The 19,230-nt window shown below is 32.2% G+C and overlaps 7 protein-coding genes across 7 annotated transcripts; 3 read left to right on the top strand and 4 right to left on the bottom strand. All coding sequences in view use genetic code 12, as the record gives it.

The window, feature by feature from the left end:
• Positions 1-116: 116 nt before the first annotated feature.
• RJT21DRAFT_58054 (uncharacterized protein) lies at positions 117-1,519 on the top strand. The gene has a single exon (XM_064885115.1). It carries the CDS (start codon positions 383-385, stop codon positions 1,304-1,306), a length of 924 nt encoding a protein of 307 aa, XP_064736080.1. The 5' UTR covers positions 117-382; the 3' UTR covers positions 1,307-1,519.
• Positions 1,520-1,962: 443 nt separating this feature from the next.
• Positions 1,963-4,258, top strand: RAP1 (DNA-binding transcription factor). The gene has a single exon (XM_064882692.1). The coding sequence runs from the start codon at positions 2,137-2,139 to the stop codon at positions 4,213-4,215; it is 2,079 nt and encodes a 692-aa protein (XP_064736081.1). The 5' UTR covers positions 1,963-2,136; the 3' UTR covers positions 4,216-4,258.
• A 242-nt stretch (positions 4,259-4,500) lies between these two features.
• On the bottom strand, positions 4,501-6,131 carry MP65 (putative family 17 glucosidase). Its single transcript, XM_064885116.1, has one exon. The coding sequence runs from the start codon at positions 5,872-5,874 to the stop codon at positions 4,786-4,788; it is 1,089 nt and encodes a 362-aa protein (XP_064736082.1). The 5' UTR covers positions 5,875-6,131; the 3' UTR covers positions 4,501-4,785.
• Positions 6,132-9,788: 3,657 nt separating this feature from the next.
• Positions 9,789-10,075, top strand: RJT21DRAFT_123360 (uncharacterized protein). The gene has a single exon (XM_064882693.1). The coding sequence runs from the start codon at positions 9,833-9,835 to the stop codon at positions 9,989-9,991; it is 159 nt and encodes a 52-aa protein (XP_064736083.1). The 5' UTR covers positions 9,789-9,832; the 3' UTR covers positions 9,992-10,075.
• A 518-nt stretch (positions 10,076-10,593) lies between these two features.
• RJT21DRAFT_100175 (MFS transporter) lies at positions 10,594-12,339 on the bottom strand (the record flags this gene model as incomplete). Its single annotated transcript, XM_064879706.1, has 2 exons — positions 10,594-12,163; positions 12,212-12,339. The coding sequence occupies 2 exons, from the start codon at positions 12,337-12,339 to the stop codon at positions 10,681-10,683; spliced, it is 1,611 nt and encodes a 536-aa protein (XP_064736084.1). The 3' UTR covers positions 10,594-10,680.
• Positions 12,340-13,458: 1,119 nt separating this feature from the next.
• MLS1 (malate synthase) lies at positions 13,459-15,689 on the bottom strand. Its single transcript, XM_064885117.1, has one exon. It carries the CDS (start codon positions 15,284-15,286, stop codon positions 13,631-13,633), a length of 1,656 nt encoding a protein of 551 aa, XP_064736085.1. The 5' UTR covers positions 15,287-15,689; the 3' UTR covers positions 13,459-13,630.
• A 573-nt stretch (positions 15,690-16,262) lies between these two features.
• Positions 16,263-18,257, bottom strand: MTS1 (Mts1p). The gene has a single exon (XM_064882694.1). The coding sequence runs from the start codon at positions 18,085-18,087 to the stop codon at positions 16,564-16,566; it is 1,524 nt and encodes a 507-aa protein (XP_064736086.1). The 5' UTR covers positions 18,088-18,257; the 3' UTR covers positions 16,263-16,563.
• Between the last annotated feature and the right edge of the window lie 973 nt (positions 18,258-19,230).

Consider the following 19,230-nt stretch of genomic DNA (forward strand, 5'->3'; position numbering starts at 1 on the left):
ACTTGTTTAGCTTAATTCGGAAGTAACCATCCTGTCACACACGACCTTTCCCTATATATATTTTTTTTTGTGAGTTGCCTTTAGGGAGATTCAAATCGTTAGATCCCATAAGACCCACAGTACTAAAGCTTTTAATAACATCATTATTAATTTGATTAAAGCGTTACTTCAATTGAGTATAATTGATTAGTTTTGACGTTTTATTATCCTCAAAAGTCATTGTTATTTATTTTGGTCCATTTCATTTAACTGTCTTCACTTTGCCTTCCACCCCACATCAATCCCTTAAGATTTAATATATTCTTTGCCTTCGTATAAATATACAGTCATACCCAAGTATAAATATTATTAATATTAAATATCAAATAAAGCAATTAAAATCATGACTAAAGGTGCCTGTATTGCTGGTGTAAAGATTATTGGTGTAGCTTCATTAGGGTTACTAACCACTTCATTGACTTATCAATCAATTGAAACAATTCCATTAATAATAAATGATTTAATTAAATCAGTTAATCCTTTAAGCAATGGATCAGTTATTTCAAATAAATTGGATAGTATTAGATCTATTATTTTAAATTCAAGATTATTGAATTTAGCATTTTCTGGTTTAACTTTTGCTTTTTTTACTATGGGTTATCACTATAGTGATCCAAGTGGGAAACATCCTTATCTTTTATATGCTGCTTTTGGAGCTCCTTTAACTATAGGCTCAGTTTATTATCAAGCTTATAAGTATGAAGAGAAGATTTTAAAATTACAACAGGAAACTAAGGCAAAGAAAATCTCCAAGCAGAAGAAATCGCAATCACATAAAGAAAAGCACCCACAATCAGTTGTAAAGTCAGAAGTTCCCTCAATTCAAACCCCACAAACTAAGTCTGTTGAGTCTTCGGCTGTTGATATTCAATCAGAAAATGATCATGAACAACATGATGATTTAGGAAAATCTTATATTTATGTGTCTGATGGTTCATCTTCTGCATCTTCGGTTAGCTCTACTCCAAATGCATCTGTTCCAAATTCTCCACAGGTTACTCACCAAACTGGTGATGAAGAAATAAATGACGAGTCTCAGCATAAACAACAAGAACAACAAGAAGAAACTTTAGAAAAACAAGACAATGAACCAAAAGAAGATAGTAGCGAATCAATTGATAATGAAATTGAAGTCGCATTAACTAAGAAAGAATTTATTAAGGACTTACAAGAACTTAAATCTTCTTATATTATTGGTAGTACAATCTCAGGATTTTCACTTTTCATTGCTACTATTGGTTTAATTGGGGATTATTATTTATTATGAATTAGTTAGGATCCAACTATTCCATTGTGCAAATTTCTACAAGGTAACTTGTGTGAAGTTCTCTCTTATATATAAAATTTATTAGTTTTTATCAAATTTATTGGTATAATCGGGAAAAGATATTCAGGTATTTTTCTTGTTACATTTTTATGAATTGATTATTGTTCTACTTTTGGTGTTTAGTTATTCTATCTTTTTTATATCATACTAGTTTATCTCTAATTTATTGGTCCTTTCTAGCCTGATATTTTTGTTGGTCTATTTCTCTATTGTTACATTTATTCTTATAAATAAATAAATAAGTAAATATATTTATTCTATATTGTAAAGTAAAGAATGAGTGAAACAAGTTTATTCTAAGAGGGTTGTCACTGTATTTTTTTTGCACCCATACATTACCTACTGACAGTTGCTCTATAGAAGGTACTAAAGTAGAATAAAACTATAATCTACAATGGAATCACGGAATCGGTACTTCATATTATTTAATTCCCTGTATGACATCAATACTTAGGAATTTTGCTTAATTTGCAGGTTTACTACAACTAAACAAATATATTCGTATTTATACTATATGCAAAAAGTTAATACTCTGAAGCAAAAAAAAGTTAAAAGCTAATACTGCACATGACTTCTCCACTCTGTAAATTCTCTCTCCTCTCCCTAGCCAGGGACACTACCGCACATATCATTCAAAAAAATCAAAACATCAACAACATCCAACCATCAATCTTTTGCTCCATTTATTTCAAAACATCCATACCTTTTTTTCAATTAAAAGGTGTGTTTACATTTTTTGCAACTACTTCTTTAATTAACAATTAAACATAATGAGCAATTCTTTTCATACTGTACCATTTGATGAAGCCATTGCCAGAAGAGGTGGAATATTAGGTTCATCATCTAGTCATGATGGGAAATCTCCTGCTATATTTACTTATGCTAATGGAAGATCATTTATATTTTATATTCCTAATAAAGATCCAAACAGACATAAATATAAATCATTAATAATTAATCATGGTGGTATATTGGTTGATAGTAGACCTAATGAATTCCATACTAATGAAATTATTGTAGTTAGTTCTAAACCAGAATTAGAATTCTTGGGTGATGAATCTATAATTAATGTTAGTTTTGATTATATTATTAATTCTGTTAATAATGGAGCTTTAGAACCAATTGAAGACTATAGATATAATCCTCAACAACATTTGATGGATCCTGCCACTGCAGCAGCCGCTGCCGCTGCTGCTGCTGCCGCTGCTGCTGCTGATATTGATCATGATCATGATCATCATTTAGTTAATATCAATACAGGAAATTCATCTTCCAATACTTCTTCTGTTGGGACTCAAGCTTTACCTAATTCACGTGGTCATAATAGATTTACAGCTGAAAAGGATGAATTTATTCTTCAACAAATTAGATTAAATCCTAAATTAAGACATAGTCATAGATTTTTTCAAGAATTAAGTAATCAACCAATTCTTAAAGGTCATACTGGGAATTCTATTAGATCCAGATATCGTAAACATTTAGAAAAAAAATTACATTGGGTTTATAAAATTGATGATAATAATAAAATTAGTAAAGATAGTGAAGGTAATCCAATTAAATTAGGGGTTGAAGAATTACCAGATACTTTAAAAAATAAGTATACCCCACAAGATGATTATTTATTATGTATTGAAGCTTTAGCTTATATTAAACAAATGACTATTGGTAATGAAGATAGTATTGATATAAATAAAAAAGTTGCATTACCATATTCATTTTTTAATGATATGTTTAAAAAGAATTCCAAACATTCTTTACATTCTTGGAGAGATAGATATAGGAAATTTGTTTCTGATGGAACTTTACAACATTATATTAAATACTATGATGAATGTGAAAAAAATAATCAAATTGCTCGTCCATTGGTTAGAGTAAATGAATTTACTAAAGCTGCTCAAGAATTTAGAACTACTATTACTTCAGGTCAAGATGGTAGTTCTGATACTGTAAGTAGTCCAATACAAAGGAAAAGAAAAACAGGAGTTGAATCAGCTCTTGATGAAGAAATTGGTGAACTTAAAAGTTCTAATATTGATGCATCATTATTTGTTAAAACTGCTGGTGATGATAGTAGACAACAACAAGCTAGAAAGGCAAGACGTTTACAAGAAGAAAATGATCATAATGATGAACAAGTAGCAGCTGTTGTGGCTGCTGCTGCTGCTGCTAATGATGAAGAATCTCAAGCAATTTTAAAACCTATTCTCAATGCTAATGTTGGTGATGATGATGAGGATGAAGTTGATGATGAAATTGAAGATGTTGAGAATGATGATTTATCATCTCAAAGGCAAGATCAAACTCAAACTCAATCTCAACTAGTTGATGAAGCAGATGATGATGTTCAATCACAATTAGCAGCAGCACAAGATCAAACATTTGAACTTCGATACCTTGATGTTGAGACTACTACTATGGCAGATGTAATTAAGATTCCACTTCCACCTCAAAATGAATTTTTTGATCAAGTAAATGCTACACTTAAGATTGATAATAGTGTTGAAGAAGTTTATTTAGTTGATCTTGTTAGAGCTCTTGAAGAGCTTGGATTAAAGGATAACTTCATTGGTCATATCATTCTTAGTTGTAGTGGAGATAAATTAAATATTAAATATTATATTGAACTGTTCTTCCTGAACTTTTATCAATTTCTTGATGATGAGGAAGGTGAAAGTAGAATGCAAGGTTTTGCAGATTATTTAAGATTTAATTATGCTGGTAGAGTATGGAATTTAAAAATGGATCAAGCTTTGAATACTCCTCGTGAGAATGATTTATTGGAAGTTCATTCCAAGCTGCAAATTAGAGCTAGGAAAACTTTCTTGGAGAGTATTGGTTTATTAAATTAATTAATTTATTTCTTTATTTATTTCTTTATTTATTTCTTTATTTCTGCTTATAATATTTTATTTTACTTTGTTTAGTTATTTTATCTTATTTTATTTTATTCGACTTTATTCTATTATGTTTGTATACTACAAGTTTGTTTAATAATTTAATATATTTATCATATATTATTGAGATTGAATTCTAGTTAATTTAAGAAATACAATGCAATAAAACAATAGCATAGATCAAGATATAGTAATAATAAACATAAATATTGATATAAAAAACGGTTTCTTAAATCCTTCCTCATACTTCTTCTTCTTCTAAAAATTTTGGAGTTTTCTTTTGGGATATCAGATATAAAAAAATATGATGATAAAATGTATGTATAAAAAAAAACAAAAAAACGTAAAAGTCAAAGAACAAATAATAATGATTGATTATAATCAAATCATTGGGTAACGAGGAAATCAAACTAGAAACAAATGGTATAAAGAATCAAAGATAAAAAGTTGATAAGAGGAAGATATAAGAAAAGTGAAGAAAAGAAACCAAAAAAAACCACCTAGTTAATTAATAAATTAATTAACTTAAGATGAGAAAATACCCCAGTATTGTTCAGCATCGAAGGCACCTGGAGCTTTCCATAAATCATTGTAAGCAGTGAATAAAATGGAATCATTACCACACTTTTCTTTAATGGAAGCAATAGCAGCTTCTTGGTTTGGCTTAGATGGGACGGCGACACCATTGGTTTCACCTTGGGATGGCCAACCAGTTTCAGTAACTAAGACGGATTTTTGTCCGGCACAAGCAGTCCAGACAGCTTGGATTTGAATTAATAACCAATCACCAGCTTTGTCGGCAACATAAGTACCGTCAAAGAAAGCGTGAGCGTTAATAGCAACGTAATCAGAGATAGTACATAATTCAGTGTGTTCCATGGTAGCAATAAAAGTATCAACAGAAACAACTGGACCAGTGTAACCAGCAGCAGTTAAAGCAGCTCTACCTTCTTGAACATAAGAAGCAACTTGGGCTGGGGTGGCTTGACCAGAGTTAACTAATTCATTACCAATAGAAACAGTGAAAATTTCATCCCAACCACCGTTAGCGTTAACGGCATCAGTTAAAGTTTGAATACCAGCAGTAATTTGAGTCATATCAAAGATACCAGCGAAAAGTTTTTGGTTTGGTTGTTTAGCGGCTAAGACGGCAGCAACTTGGTTACAGTCAACACCGTATAATCTAATAATATCGAAACCGGCTAAAGCAGCAACTTCAGAGTTAATTTGAGATTGAGGTTTACAACCACCATCGTTAGAGTAAGGAGTATAAGTAATACCCTTAGCACCTTCAGCATCAGCAGAAGCAACTGGAGCTTGAGTGGAAGCAGTAGTTGCAACACTTTCAAAAGTAGTTGGGTTAGTGAAAGATTCTGGTTGTTGTTGAGGTGGAGGAACTGAAACAGCAGCAGCAGCAGCAGCTGTAACAGCAGCTGGAGTACCTTCAGCAGCTGGAAGAGTAGCAGTGAAATCACCACCAACAGTGACAACAATCACATTTGTTTTGGTGACAATATCAACAGCTCTCTTTTCTTCTTTATGTTGATGATGTTGATGAGGAGCAGCAAAAGCTAAGGCAGCTAAAGAGATAGTAATAACTGATTTAAATAACATTTTAATAGCTAAATATTTTCAAAGGAATGAATTTAAAAAGATTGTAAATATATTATTTGATTTGATGAGTAAACTTCTAGGGAAGAATATACTGTAAGGAGTGACTGTAGAAATTTATTAATACAAAAGCAAATAAATGATGGATAAATGAAAAGTTTGAGATTAGTTGGTTAATACAAACTTTTAGTTGGAACTAATAGCTAAGGAAAGGAATGAGTTAAGTTGAAAGGAGTGAATAAAAGTTGGAAATAACCAAAAAGAAATGTGGTAGATAATATGTATACAAAAAAAAATTTGTGGTTATACGTCTTTGAACTTTCGTCGTTGTCATTTTCGTATCCGAATTGTTTTCTAAGGTTTGTGATATCGACAGGTTTTGTATAGTTAAAATTCTAAAGTATGGAGAGTTTTTTTTTGCATTGTTGATATACAGGTTAGAAAATAAACAATAGAGAAAAGGAGTCAACTTGTAAACGTTTGAAATTTAACCTGCAAACAGTGTTGACATCTTGTCTCAATTTGATACCCGTTCGAACCTAATAAGTATAAATCGTAAACAAAGCTGTAAATTTTTCGAATTTTGTGTACGTTTTATAATTCTTTTTTTTTTTGCATTTTTCTTGTCGTGTATCAAATAGGTGCCTCCTGTACAAAAACAAAGGTATAGTGGGAATGAAATTTCATGATCCGAGTGTTTTTCTACAAACTACTTACGTTTCATATAATATCTTTCCTCTTCCACAGTTAATGATCCATCTCATCTCTAATGGTCTACATAATTATTTATGTATACAATATACATTTACAAAATATTATTAGAATCTATTTCATGTTTCTATTCTATTCTATTCTATTTATTTATCGTTTTGTTTATTGGTTAACTTAATTCTATTTCCTTTTTCATCTCGTTCCACCTTTGATTATGTATAATACCCGTTGGTCGCGAAGTATTGCCTGGTCAGCCCCCAGGATACCCGTAGTCTTTTGTGGTATAAAACGCGAAGAAAATTTTAGACGAGCAACTTAAACAATAGGCCAGAAATAAGGGTCTAGAAGTCCTCTGATTCCAATCACGTGCGCGGTTGTTAAGAATTACCTAGAAAGAGTCGTTATATTTCCTAAATAGGAAAAGTAATTGCATTTTACTCTTGTATAATAAATGAAATTTTTCAGTAATTTAAACTTATGCATAAATTAATTTATATAATTTCGATGCTTCTTTAAAATAATTCCGATAAACTAGGCAAATGAACTAACTTACTAAATAAATAAATAACTATATAACTCATCACATTGACTTATATGTACCCTTTAATCTAATTCTAGTCTTTTTCATCAAAGAAATAGTCACATTTCTGAGTCTCTTCAACAAATAAGCATGCGTGGGCTGCACTGACATCTTGTGTTCTTTCCTGCATTTTGACACTTACCCTTTTCATTATATAATATTTGCGCCTATTTCAATACATCCCATGGAACTATGTGGCCTCGTCCATTTTCGTTTCCATTCAATTTCGTTTTAGTTTATTTTATTTTATGTTATCGTATTTATTATTTTATTATGGTATGAATAGCTCATCGATTTGCATATATCTATCATTTTCTATCTTATCAGCAGCCTTACAATCTGGCCTAGATTTGAAATGTTAGAGTCTTGGCATATAGTATTTCTCTTAATCTAACTTAGTCTTAGATACTTTGAAATTTACCTTCAGTTATTTCAGCCACTTCAATATCAAAGAGGAGGAGAAACTTGACGATCACTAACCTGCAACATATAATAAATTTACTTTAAGTTTATACTCATAATGTTCTCCTTCTCGGTACGTTAATTATACGAAATTTATTTTTTAGAGGGGTTTATGGCCATAATAGATTGGCAATTTAAATTTTTCAAAATTGGCAGCCACTTGTCACGATCAAGTTGATTAATTCACTCATCTCTCCTACAATTATGACCCCGAGACGATCTAGAATGGAGCTTGTCAGTATTTAGTGATTTTCGTCAATTTGCAATTTCTTATTGTCTTAAGCGGAACCGTCTATCAGTACCTGGTTACGGTCTTTAAGCCTCCCTAATAACGTTAATATGTCAAATATCACCAACCATCGTCATTATACGTATAAAAAAATTTATTAATCTTACCTAATTTGTATTTTTATGCGTAACTAAAACTAGTAATAATTACATACGGCAATCCATCGTCTACTAAATAGTTTTATTGTAACTCCGATAATTGAGGTATAATGTAGACTGGAGTATGACAAAGTAAGTTGACGTGTATTGAAAAGGTATGTAGGGGAAATTCACAAAATCAATACTTGTATTAAACATTAACGAAGAAATAGTAATCAGCATCATAACTGTTTACATACCCCTTTATTGAACAATTCTCATAACTTTTGAACACAATCATTAGATTCACTTTCATTGTCTACAACCATTGCATATATTCTCGATTTGATTCCTTTAGAGTAGCTATATAAAAGTTATCCAACACAAGAATGAGAGTGCTTTTATGTACATAGGTGCACAATTTTGACATAAAAGGTTGTGCAGAAAATCAATATTTACTATTGTATCACTTCGGTATTTGAAGATTTTGCAGCTAGAACTATTTGTGCATTTCAAATCATTCAGTAGTTTCCTGCAGTGAAAATTTTGCCATTTGCCTTAGCTCCAAAATTTGTGAATCAGAAAATCTTCAAATCCCTCTACGTCACGATACCTTAACTCGAACCTGTGACATAATCAATTATGAAACGTTTAGCAGTTTATTCTGGCAATCACAGATATATATAAAGAAACGTTACCTTAACTGAATAAATAATCTCACAATTCCTTACTCTTGTAGATGTTTAATTTTTAGAGCTATATTAATGACAATCTCCTTAGTTCATATATGATGAGTAAGTGAGTTACTTTCGAAAACCAGTAATCGCGAAAATCCTTCAGTTCTATTGGTGATGCATTTAAGCTATTCAACCAAAATCCGAAAGAATAGGAATATCTGTCCTCTTTCAAAATCCTTCAGATTTAGTTTACATATCATATAAAGGAACACTGTAAGAGCTTAAATCCTATCACTGGGAGTTTAGCTAATGTCAACAGTTATTCCCATCGCTTAGATCGTGTGCAAGTTCCATGTGCAGGAAAAGCTAAAAATTGTCCGTACACCCGAGACAAATAAGGAACTGATTCCTTTCCACAGACCCGTACTGAGTCACCTTAGGGAAAAACAGGAAGAGATAGTTTATATGTCAGGTCGATGCTTAAATCATTGACTCATTATATGATGCCATTGTGTATACTGCATTGTCAAGTGGAATGATTACTTGAACTTTATAATAGCCAACATTAGTTGAATTAATAGTGGTAGGTCCAACACTTCAATAAGCAGAGGAGGGGTAGACCTAATTTGGAAGTAGCGCCCCTCATAATTTCTTTTTTGTTTCCTTTGAGTTGTTTTTTTTTCCCGCAAGGCGTAAAAAATCCAAGCAAAAAGGAAGAATAAAGGAAAGACGTGTAAGCATAGGATAATATTCTACCATGTATTCTATATACAATTTCTAGATAATGTGTTGAATGTTGGTTCGGATAGATACATATAACTCACACCATTCGAATGAATATAATGTTACTATATAAACTTATGACTCAAATCAATCGGTTTAAAGGGATTGTAAAATTTGTTTTTTAAGTCCTGGTTCGGATTAACTGAACAAATTTCTTTTTTGTCGGACTGATGGCTAAAAAAGTCCGCAGAAAAATTTTTAAAGACGTTGTGTGGTTGCTGCAATTTCTTAATTATGGAACAGCCTATATGATCAACAGCATGTTGTATATTAATATAAATAAGACATAATTTCATTTTATAAATTTTATTGAAATCTATACTTCTACTTTGTTAATAATATTAATTCTCAAGATAACCAATCTATTCCTCAATACATTACAATGATTTCTCAAGTTCAAAAGCCTGTCGTTAGAACTGCTGCCGAAAAGGAAGCTCAAATTATGAAAGAAATTAGAGCTAACAACGCTAAATACGAATCAAAATTCCAAGGTTCTTTCTTTGGTGATATCTTTGGTTTTGCTGTTAAGACTACCAACTAAGTGATTTCAAAATAACTGAAATTCATTCAATTCAATTCGATACGATAAAGTACTAATACACTTTTTTTATGACACTTACTACTACTTCTGCTACAACTAATACAATTAATACAATTAATAATGCAAAGTAAATCTAATTATTCTTAATGGCTTTTTATAGATGTTTTGATTTTTTAATTTAATACTACAAAACTAGAATTAGATTTCATCTAAAGATGGAATCTACTAATTATGATATAACATTTTAAGTGTAGACTACTTGTTACGTATAGTTTTTTCACGGGATTTAAGTTCCGCACATCGTTAATTAATTTCGGTGATTATTGAGTCACGATGATATGTCGTGTCTTGCCTTATTTCCTTATAAAAGTATAAAATACCGGTGAAGTAAAGGCAGTACCTCTTCAGAAAACAGCACATTCACATACTTTTGATTTCTAGTGTAAATTGATAATACAATTGCACTACTGATTCGAATATGAGTAAACTTTGTTAGAATCATTTCTCCAATTGTTTAACAAATTTTGAAGTAAATACTTCATTTACGCGTTGCGCCTATGATATTAACTTTTTGCAGTAAAGTTACTAAAAATTGAAATAAATGTAGATATTAAATTAAATGATTATTCTTCTAACTCTATAAAGAACTTCTATTAACAAGAAACAATAATTAACCCCTCTATAAAAAACTAACCCGAACCAGAATATTTTGATCTGGCTCTTAATTTTGGACCATTGACATAAAACAAAACAGGAATAAGGAGCATTAAAATAGTAATACATCCTAAAATAGTAGAACCGTAAGCAACTGGAAATCTTTCAGTCTTTAAATTGTCAAACAATGCTCTACCAAATAATGGGAATACACCAGCAATAACTGATCTGAATAAATCGTTACCAGCAAATACTGAAGCCAAATATCTCCAGAATGACATACCCAAGTAATTAAATAATGTTTGGAAAATAAGGAAAGCTCCAGCTGCATAAATTGCTCCCCCAATTAATGGAGCAATCCAAGGAAGATCAGCAGCTGAAGTCCAACCAAAGATGAAAATACCAACTGGCATACAAATACCCCCAACCGCAGCTAAAGGAATAAAAAGTTCAGGAGCAACATCATCACCTCTCTTCATAGGAATGGTAAAGATTCTATAAATGACAGGAATATAAATGGATGCAGCAAGACCAATACCAATAACAATACTCATATAAGTAAGACCCATTTCAATTAATGTGAAGTGATGAATTTCGTAGAACACAATTGGGAAAGCTTCGAACCAAAGATACATGATGGAATAAACTAAAGCAATATAGATATTGATTAATAAGACAACAGGTTCAACAATTGAAATTTCAATTGGTCTCCATAATGTTTCAATAGCTAATTCAGTAGCAGTTAAACTTGCATTTTCAATTTCACCTTCACTAGTAATTAAATCGTTACCGGTAAGTGCTCTTAATCTTTTAGCCTTTCTAGTAAGTAAAGTCTTACCATAACTTTCAGGTAAAAGGAAACTAAGGACCAACAAAGTTGAACCACTAGTAATAGCTAAAAACCAGAAAGTCCATCTCCAGTCACCCTTGACAACCAAGATTGAACCAAAAAATGGACCGAACGATGGACCACAAACGGCACCTAAAGCCCAACAGGCAATACCAACAGGACCATAAGGAATTGATAAAACATCACATACGGAGGCACCACCTGTAGCTAAACATGGAGATGCAAATATACCACCCAAGAATCTTAAAATACATAAAGAAACGATATCATTTGAAAGGGCAGTTGGAATTTGCAATATGAAAAAGAGAAATAAAGTGACAATGTAAATTGAAGTTCTTCCGAAAATGGCATTTTCAGACATTGGAGAGAAAACCATTGGTCCAATACCATAACCGATCACAAACAATGACAAAGGTAAAGTAGCAACAGTTTGACCAACATTAAATTCAGCCATAATCTGATTTACACCGGGAGTGTAGATAGCAGAACCCATGTAGACAGCGGTAGTTAAGAATGCAATTTCGAAAGTAAAGAATGCCTTTTGATAAAATGGCCAGTTAACAGGATTTTCAGGATCATCATCACCATCCCATGTAACTACGATCCTTGGATCTTCAACTTGAGTAGTACTAGATGATGAACTAGCACTAGAATCATTCGGTATATCTCTTTCAAATTCGATGCCCTCAATTTTTTCAAATTCTTTGGCCTTTAACTCATTGGCAAGATATTTTTCAGGTATCACATAATCTGGATGTTCTTCTTTATGACTGAAATACTTATGCTTTGATAGATGGTAGACTACTCTACCAACAAAGGAATCTCTCATAAATCTATAGTGCATTTTTTCTATTATGATAAAATTTTATTGTATATTAGATGTGGTAACTTTGAAAAATTAAAGGTGCTTTAAAAATGCGGCTTGTACTCAAGTGGTATAGTAATATAAAAGTATTAATTAACTTATTTGATTACAGTAAATAAAGTTGAATATTCGAAAGAAAGAAAAGATGTATTTATATATAAATTTTGCTGCGATTTCAAAGTTTAGTAAGCCTTCATTTTTGCATTAGGAGTTAACCTCGTTTACGGCTGATACACCCACTCTAATTTTGTTACTAAGATTTCGCATCCTCTTTCGTAAGCAATTTCTTTTTTGGTGAATCAGCAGGAAACAAAAATTATCCTTATGAAAGTGCTTATTATTAATGATAATTTTCTGCGGAATTGCCTATTTAGGAAAGTGCGAATGATCCATGGTGTACAGCCATCCTTCGGGTATTCCTAAATCGGTACGAAAGCACTTTCCTTACGGTTTTAATGTCCAACAATTATTTGCCTTTCAAGTTATAATGGGATATGGAGATAACTGTAGAAGGTGACCGTATGTAGTAGAATTTCTAAGAACATTTCCCTTTATCTCTATCAGTGATATTGGGGAACAGTAATAAATATGATACTGTTTCTCGACTCAACAAAGTTAATACCATATATTTTCTAGTTACTCATCATTTCGGCTCGTCGTGTTATATACCATATTCAATCGGTGACAGTATCCCCGTGTTGCATATGCTCAAGCGTAGTGGACTGCCACTCACCGATTATGTCTCACGGAAATCATACTCTATGTCCGCTAAATTAAAATTTCTAATCATAATCTTATAAATACGTGGTTCAATATGCTCCGTATTTACGGTACCACGGAGAGGGGTTAAGAAAAAATCCTAGTTAACCCGAAAATACTATTGGTCTGCATACTACAAATTTTACTTCTGCTAATCACGCTTTGTTGGCTGTCTTTAACAGGTATGCTTTCCCAATTTTGCGCTTACTTTCCTAACTTTGCGCAAGCATTAGTTTAAAGCTTACTATTCAACATTTTCTATTTATCGCACATGCCCCAATTGAGTAATCTCGGATGTAAGAATGGTCCGCGTTTCTATATAGCAAGCCTACACTTAACCTATACTGTGATGTAATTAACATGACATAACGTGGTATTTTTAATACATATAAATAAATGAATAAATAAAGTAGTTAACATAACATGATTATTAAAAAGAAGAAATGGATCCCCGTGAATTCAAACTGGTGAAATTAATAGCTAGATCATTTTCCGCGGGGAATAGACCCACTTATAATCTTTCTGCTGGCAAAGCTCTACCAATAGTGGTAACTTCATCATAAATCAAAGTAGTTAAGAAATCATTGTATCTTTCAGCAGTAGCTTCAGGAGCGAAATATTTCAAAGCTTGCTTGAATTTGTTTCCTGGTTTAGCAGAACCGGCCAATTTATTATATTCTTCATTCAACAATCTCTTTACTAAATCCTTAGTGACGACAACTCCCTTATCAGTAGTAGCACCGTGAGTGACCCATTGCCAAATTTGAGTTCTGGATACTTCGGCAGTAGCAGCATCTTCCATTAAATAATTGATAGGAACACAACCAACATTTCTTAACCAAGCTTCGATGTAAGATAAACCAATAATGATATTAGTTCTGATACCTTGTTCAGTAATTTTACCACCTGGAACGAAAGGACTCAATAAATCACGAGCAGTGACTGGAGTGTATGGAACCTTAGGTGGAACATTGATTTGATTTGGACCCTTCATATGTTCATTGAAAACTTTAAGAACAACTGGCACTAAAGCTGGATGAGCAACCCAACAAGAATCACAGCCTGCTGTAACTTCTCTTAATTTATCTTTAGCGACATTTTCCAAGGCAAGTCTATTACGTTCTTGATCTTCCTTAATTGGAATTTGAGCAGCCATACCACCTAAGGCATGGACTTGTCTTTTATGACAGGTGTTAACTAATAATTTGACGTATGAGGACATGAATGGAGCAGACATAGTGACAGAAGATCTATCTGGTAAAATAAATTCTGGGTGATTTCTTAAGGATTTAATATAAGAGAAAATGTAATCCCATCTACCACAGTTCAAACCTGCAATATGTTGTCTCAATTGATAAATAATTTCATCCATTTGGAAAGCGGCTGGTAAGGTTTCAATCAAAACTGAACCTCTAATACTACCTCTTGCTAATCCGATATAATCTTGAGAAAAGTTGAAAATATCATTCCAAAATTTTGCTTCTAAATGATGTTCCATTTTTGGTAAATAAAAGTAAGGACCAAATCCTTGCTTGATTGATTCAAAAGCGTTGTTATAGAAATAAATAGCAAAATCAAAGATACCTCCACTAACTGGTTCACCATCAACTAAGACGTGCTTTTCATCTAAATGCCAACCTCTTGGTCTAACAATTAAAGTTGGGATATGTCTCTTTGGGTCTAAATTTAATTTATATTTCTTACCATTAGTTTCAAATTCTAAATTTCTTCTAACACCATCATATAAATTTACTTGACCTTCAACTAAATTTTTCCAAGCAGGAGTTAAAGAATCTTCAAAATCAGCCATATAAGTTGCAACACCAGAATTCAAGGCATTAATAACCATTTTTCTATCGGTTGGACCAGTAATTTCAACTCTTCTATCCTGTAAACCTTTAGCTAAAGGTGGTCCAGTCCAAGTTGGGTCATTTCTAATATGAGCAGTTTCTGGTAAGAAGTCAGGTAAAACACCAGAATCTCTTAATTTTTGTTGTTCTTTTCTATTGGCTAATAATAACTTTCTTTGTGCATTAAAAGAACGATGTAAAGTGGCGAGCAATCCTAAAGCCTCGGCATTGAAGATATGTTTAGCTTCTTGAGGAATTGGACCTAAGATTTGAACACCTTTAAGTTTATCGACAGTTTGAGGAAATGGAGAAGACATTATTATAGTACTATAAATTGATATAGATAAAAATTGAAAAAAATGTTTCAAATAGTTAAGATGAAAAATCTGAAATTACTAAAAAATTAGGGGATGATGAAAGGTATATATACTACTTATATTTCTAATTTAAAAATGCCAGGTTGATGATTCAACTTTGCCCTATCAATTTCCATAGATTTTAAAATTTATCTACCCCAGATTTGATTGCGGTTATACAAAAAAGAAAAAAAATCAGTTCACAATAAGAATGCGGACTCTTGTGGAAGAAGTCATAAGAAAAACATCCGCTGGAACGATACAGGCCTTGCTGTTTGTAGTGAGAAATAGTAGACAGAGTCAAAAGTTAAACCATGTGACTAAAACAATTGTAAATATTTTCCCTACCGTATCGGTTCCGTAGCGAATATCCAATAAGATAGACTTCTAGATTATCTCACTTATTCCTTCGGTCCATCGGAACTTTCCGCACCTACCCCCACACCGCAATACTTAACCTTATTTCTTCTATAATTAAATGGGAATGGCCGAGGCAATGTAGTATACGAAGGGCCGGCCGATGAATCCCCCATGTGAAACTCCGAAACCAAGATAACCTTTGACAGAAGTCAAAATCGTCTAACTACATTTCGGCAAGTTTTATAAATCCTTAGAGCGGAGTATGTTGGCCAATAATGATAGGCCATTGATAACAATCCGTGCTCAGAATCCCCCACGTATCCAAAATTTACTATTATTTGTAGGACTTCTCATTATTTATTTGGCTGCTCATACTAAGGCAATTCTCTAGGGAGGCGCGTAGTGCTTAAAAACACCTTACTGTAGATAAGGGGAAATATGGGGGATACAAGTTCTGATTTGACTTCTTTTTATGGCTTACCCCGGACTTTGGCCCGCATGTAAGAATACACGATTGATTAACCGTAGAATTTCCAGAAGGTATGTAATAGTGCTTAATTAAATACATGACTCAAGAATCATAATTAGCAACTCCGAGGATCATAGATATTATAGAATATTTATAATTATCTTAATTTGTAAATATATAATCAATTGACATTCATTTAGCTTTAGAGAATTTCTAATACGGATTCTATCAAAAAGTTAAACTAGTAGCTAAACTACATATATCACACACCATTTAACTGTTGTATATGATTAATATTATTAAAAGGATCTTTTAAGTACTTTTATGATTTCTATCATGGTTAAGCATTAGCATAACCATATTCTTGAATAAAAATATAGCAAAAAAGAGAATACCTCATAATTTGAGCTCATGGCTTAGCCCATCTGGTACCTTGTTCAAGAGGTCCTAATAAACCTTTTTGTTTTGGAATATATTCAACTCTTCTATAAGAATTGATATTCTTTCTTAATATAAATTGATAACAAGTAGCAGTACCATTTCTTGAAGCAATAACTGAAGATGATAAGAAGTATTCCCAAATTCTAAACCATCTAATACCATATTTGTTAACAACTTTATCTTTATTACCTAACCAGTTTCTGTACCATCTCCAAAGAGTAGCAGAATAATGAACACCAATGTTATCAACACTAACAATTTCAAAACCAACAGATTCTAAACATGATGCAACAAAACTTAATGGAGTTGAAGCATCAGCACCTGGGAAAATATACTTATTCATAAATAAACCCCAGATTAAATCTTCATATTGCCAGTTCTTTCTTAAACCAGCATATTGTAAAAAGAATAAACCATCATCTTCTAAAGATTCATGAACTTGTTCTAAGAATGCAGTAAATCTTCTAATACCAACATGTTCAGCCATTTCTAAACAAGTAATCTTGTCATACTTACCATTAGCCTTATCAGATTTTGGAGCATCACGATAATCAACACATACAATCTTTGATTGATCAGATTCAACACCATATTTATTTAATAAAGTATTACCCCATTTGGTTTGATTTTTACCTAAAGTAATACCAGTAACATGAGCACCATATTGAGACGAAGCATAAGTAGCCCAAGTACCCCAACCACATCCTAAATCAAGAACATGTTCACCTTTCTTAAGATCAATTTTATCAGCAACAATTTTCAATTTATTATCTTGTAATTCTTCTAAGGTTTCTTCTCTAGCAACATCACTAATAACACCAGAAGTATAGATCATTCTTGGACCTAAAAACCAGGTGTAAAAATCATCACCTCTATCATAATGTTCTCTAACTTGTTCTTCATCTTGAGATTTAGAATGTAAGATAACTTCAGGAATCATACCTAATAAGAAGAATCTGAATAATGAAAGAGTAAATCTGAAATTAGCCCAATCATGTTTATATTCCATAACATCTAAACAATCTCCTTTAAAACTAACTTTACCTTCGAAATATAATTCTTGGAAAGTTTCAATTGGAATTTTAGTACCTTTACCACCATTTGAAGTTTCATATTTTGCTTTTAATTCTTCAGTATGATATTCTAAATAGTGAGAAATTGGCTTATTTGGGTATTTTGCCTTTTCATTAATTCTTGGAGAAAATGTGGATAAAACAGTCCAATAAGACATTAATATTGGAAGTGCCAATAATAAAGTGAAAAATAACCATGTTTTAAATCCCAATCCCAATTTTCTTGTAATATAATAAGGAATTATAGTAATAAATCCTAATAAAGCAAGATTACTAAAATGTTTAGAACCTGGACCATCAGCAGGTAATGGAGGATTATGAATTGAAGGAGAAGCACTGGTTAATACACCTGATTCATCAGTAGCAGGTTTTGGAGGTGCTGCTGGTGGAGTAGTAATAAATTCTACGTTATCCAACATATTGTATAATTATTCTCTTACGTGTACGATAAACCAATCAGTATATATATAGATATAAATTCAAATGATTATAATACAATTGAATAACTGTTGATTACACTTAACTAGAAGAATGATATCAATTGAACAACTTCAATAACGACAATTGGAGTTATTTAACTAAAATGAGAGAAAAAGGACAAGTGAAAATTAAAATTAAATTCAATTTCGGCTTCGGTTGATTTTCTCTATTACTTGATTAAAAAAAAGATGTCGAGGCGCACACCATTTTTTCTCGACGTGTGTTGCAGTAACCAAATTATTAGCAACTGAGCAGCCAACCAATTGGCCCAGTAGTGTAAGTAATATTGAACAGAGAGGACATTACACAAATACAACCACAATCACAACTACAATTATGGGTTGTGAGATCAGAGGGGACTGGATCAGAATCTTGAATCAATCGATGGACAGCACATTGTTTATTGAAACTAGACAATTAAAAAGTCCTAGTGGTAGTAGTAATCACAAAATCGTAATGTTGTTCTAGATAACCGATATTATCAAATATTTTCTGATTTCGTATATTCGTCGTAGTTTCGTTCATCATGAAGTACTCTCACTATGTATATAGGTCGTACGTAATGATACAATCGAGTCGAGTATCTTATTATAGATTATGATTTAAATGGAAGTGGATAGATAAAAAACACAAAAGTGGTTTAAATATCGTGTATGTCAATGCCGTACATTGCTATTGTACCACTTACCACTATATTAAATTAAATCTGAAATTAAGACTAAAAATGCTTATGCTCTTATATGGTAAAAGTATATATAAATTGGACTAGCCAACTCCTATTATTAGTTTGCAGTTACATCAGCCCCCGTGCAGTACAGTAAACGGGAAAGCTCGCGTTAACTACAATTGATGAAGAAACAGTAAAAGACCCACGATTTTGTTGACCTACTCATGGTCTCTAGTTCCTTTGCTTCCCCACTACATGCAAGATACCAGACAAGCAATATATGGATCACTTGTCGTTCTAAAAGTTTCTCAAATTCACGTTCATAAATAAAATCTTATTTAGTGTCGCACAAATCGCTCCGAAAACAGCAATTCCGGAACTTTAATCGAGTATGAAGCCAAGCCAGAAGATGAAT

Source organism: Scheffersomyces amazonensis (genome assembly GCF_036850825.1).
Source record: "Scheffersomyces amazonensis strain UFMG-HMD-26.3 chromosome Unknown RJT21scaffold_8, whole genome shotgun sequence".
Taxonomy (NCBI): Eukaryota; Fungi; Ascomycota; class Pichiomycetes; order Serinales; family Debaryomycetaceae; genus Scheffersomyces; species Scheffersomyces amazonensis.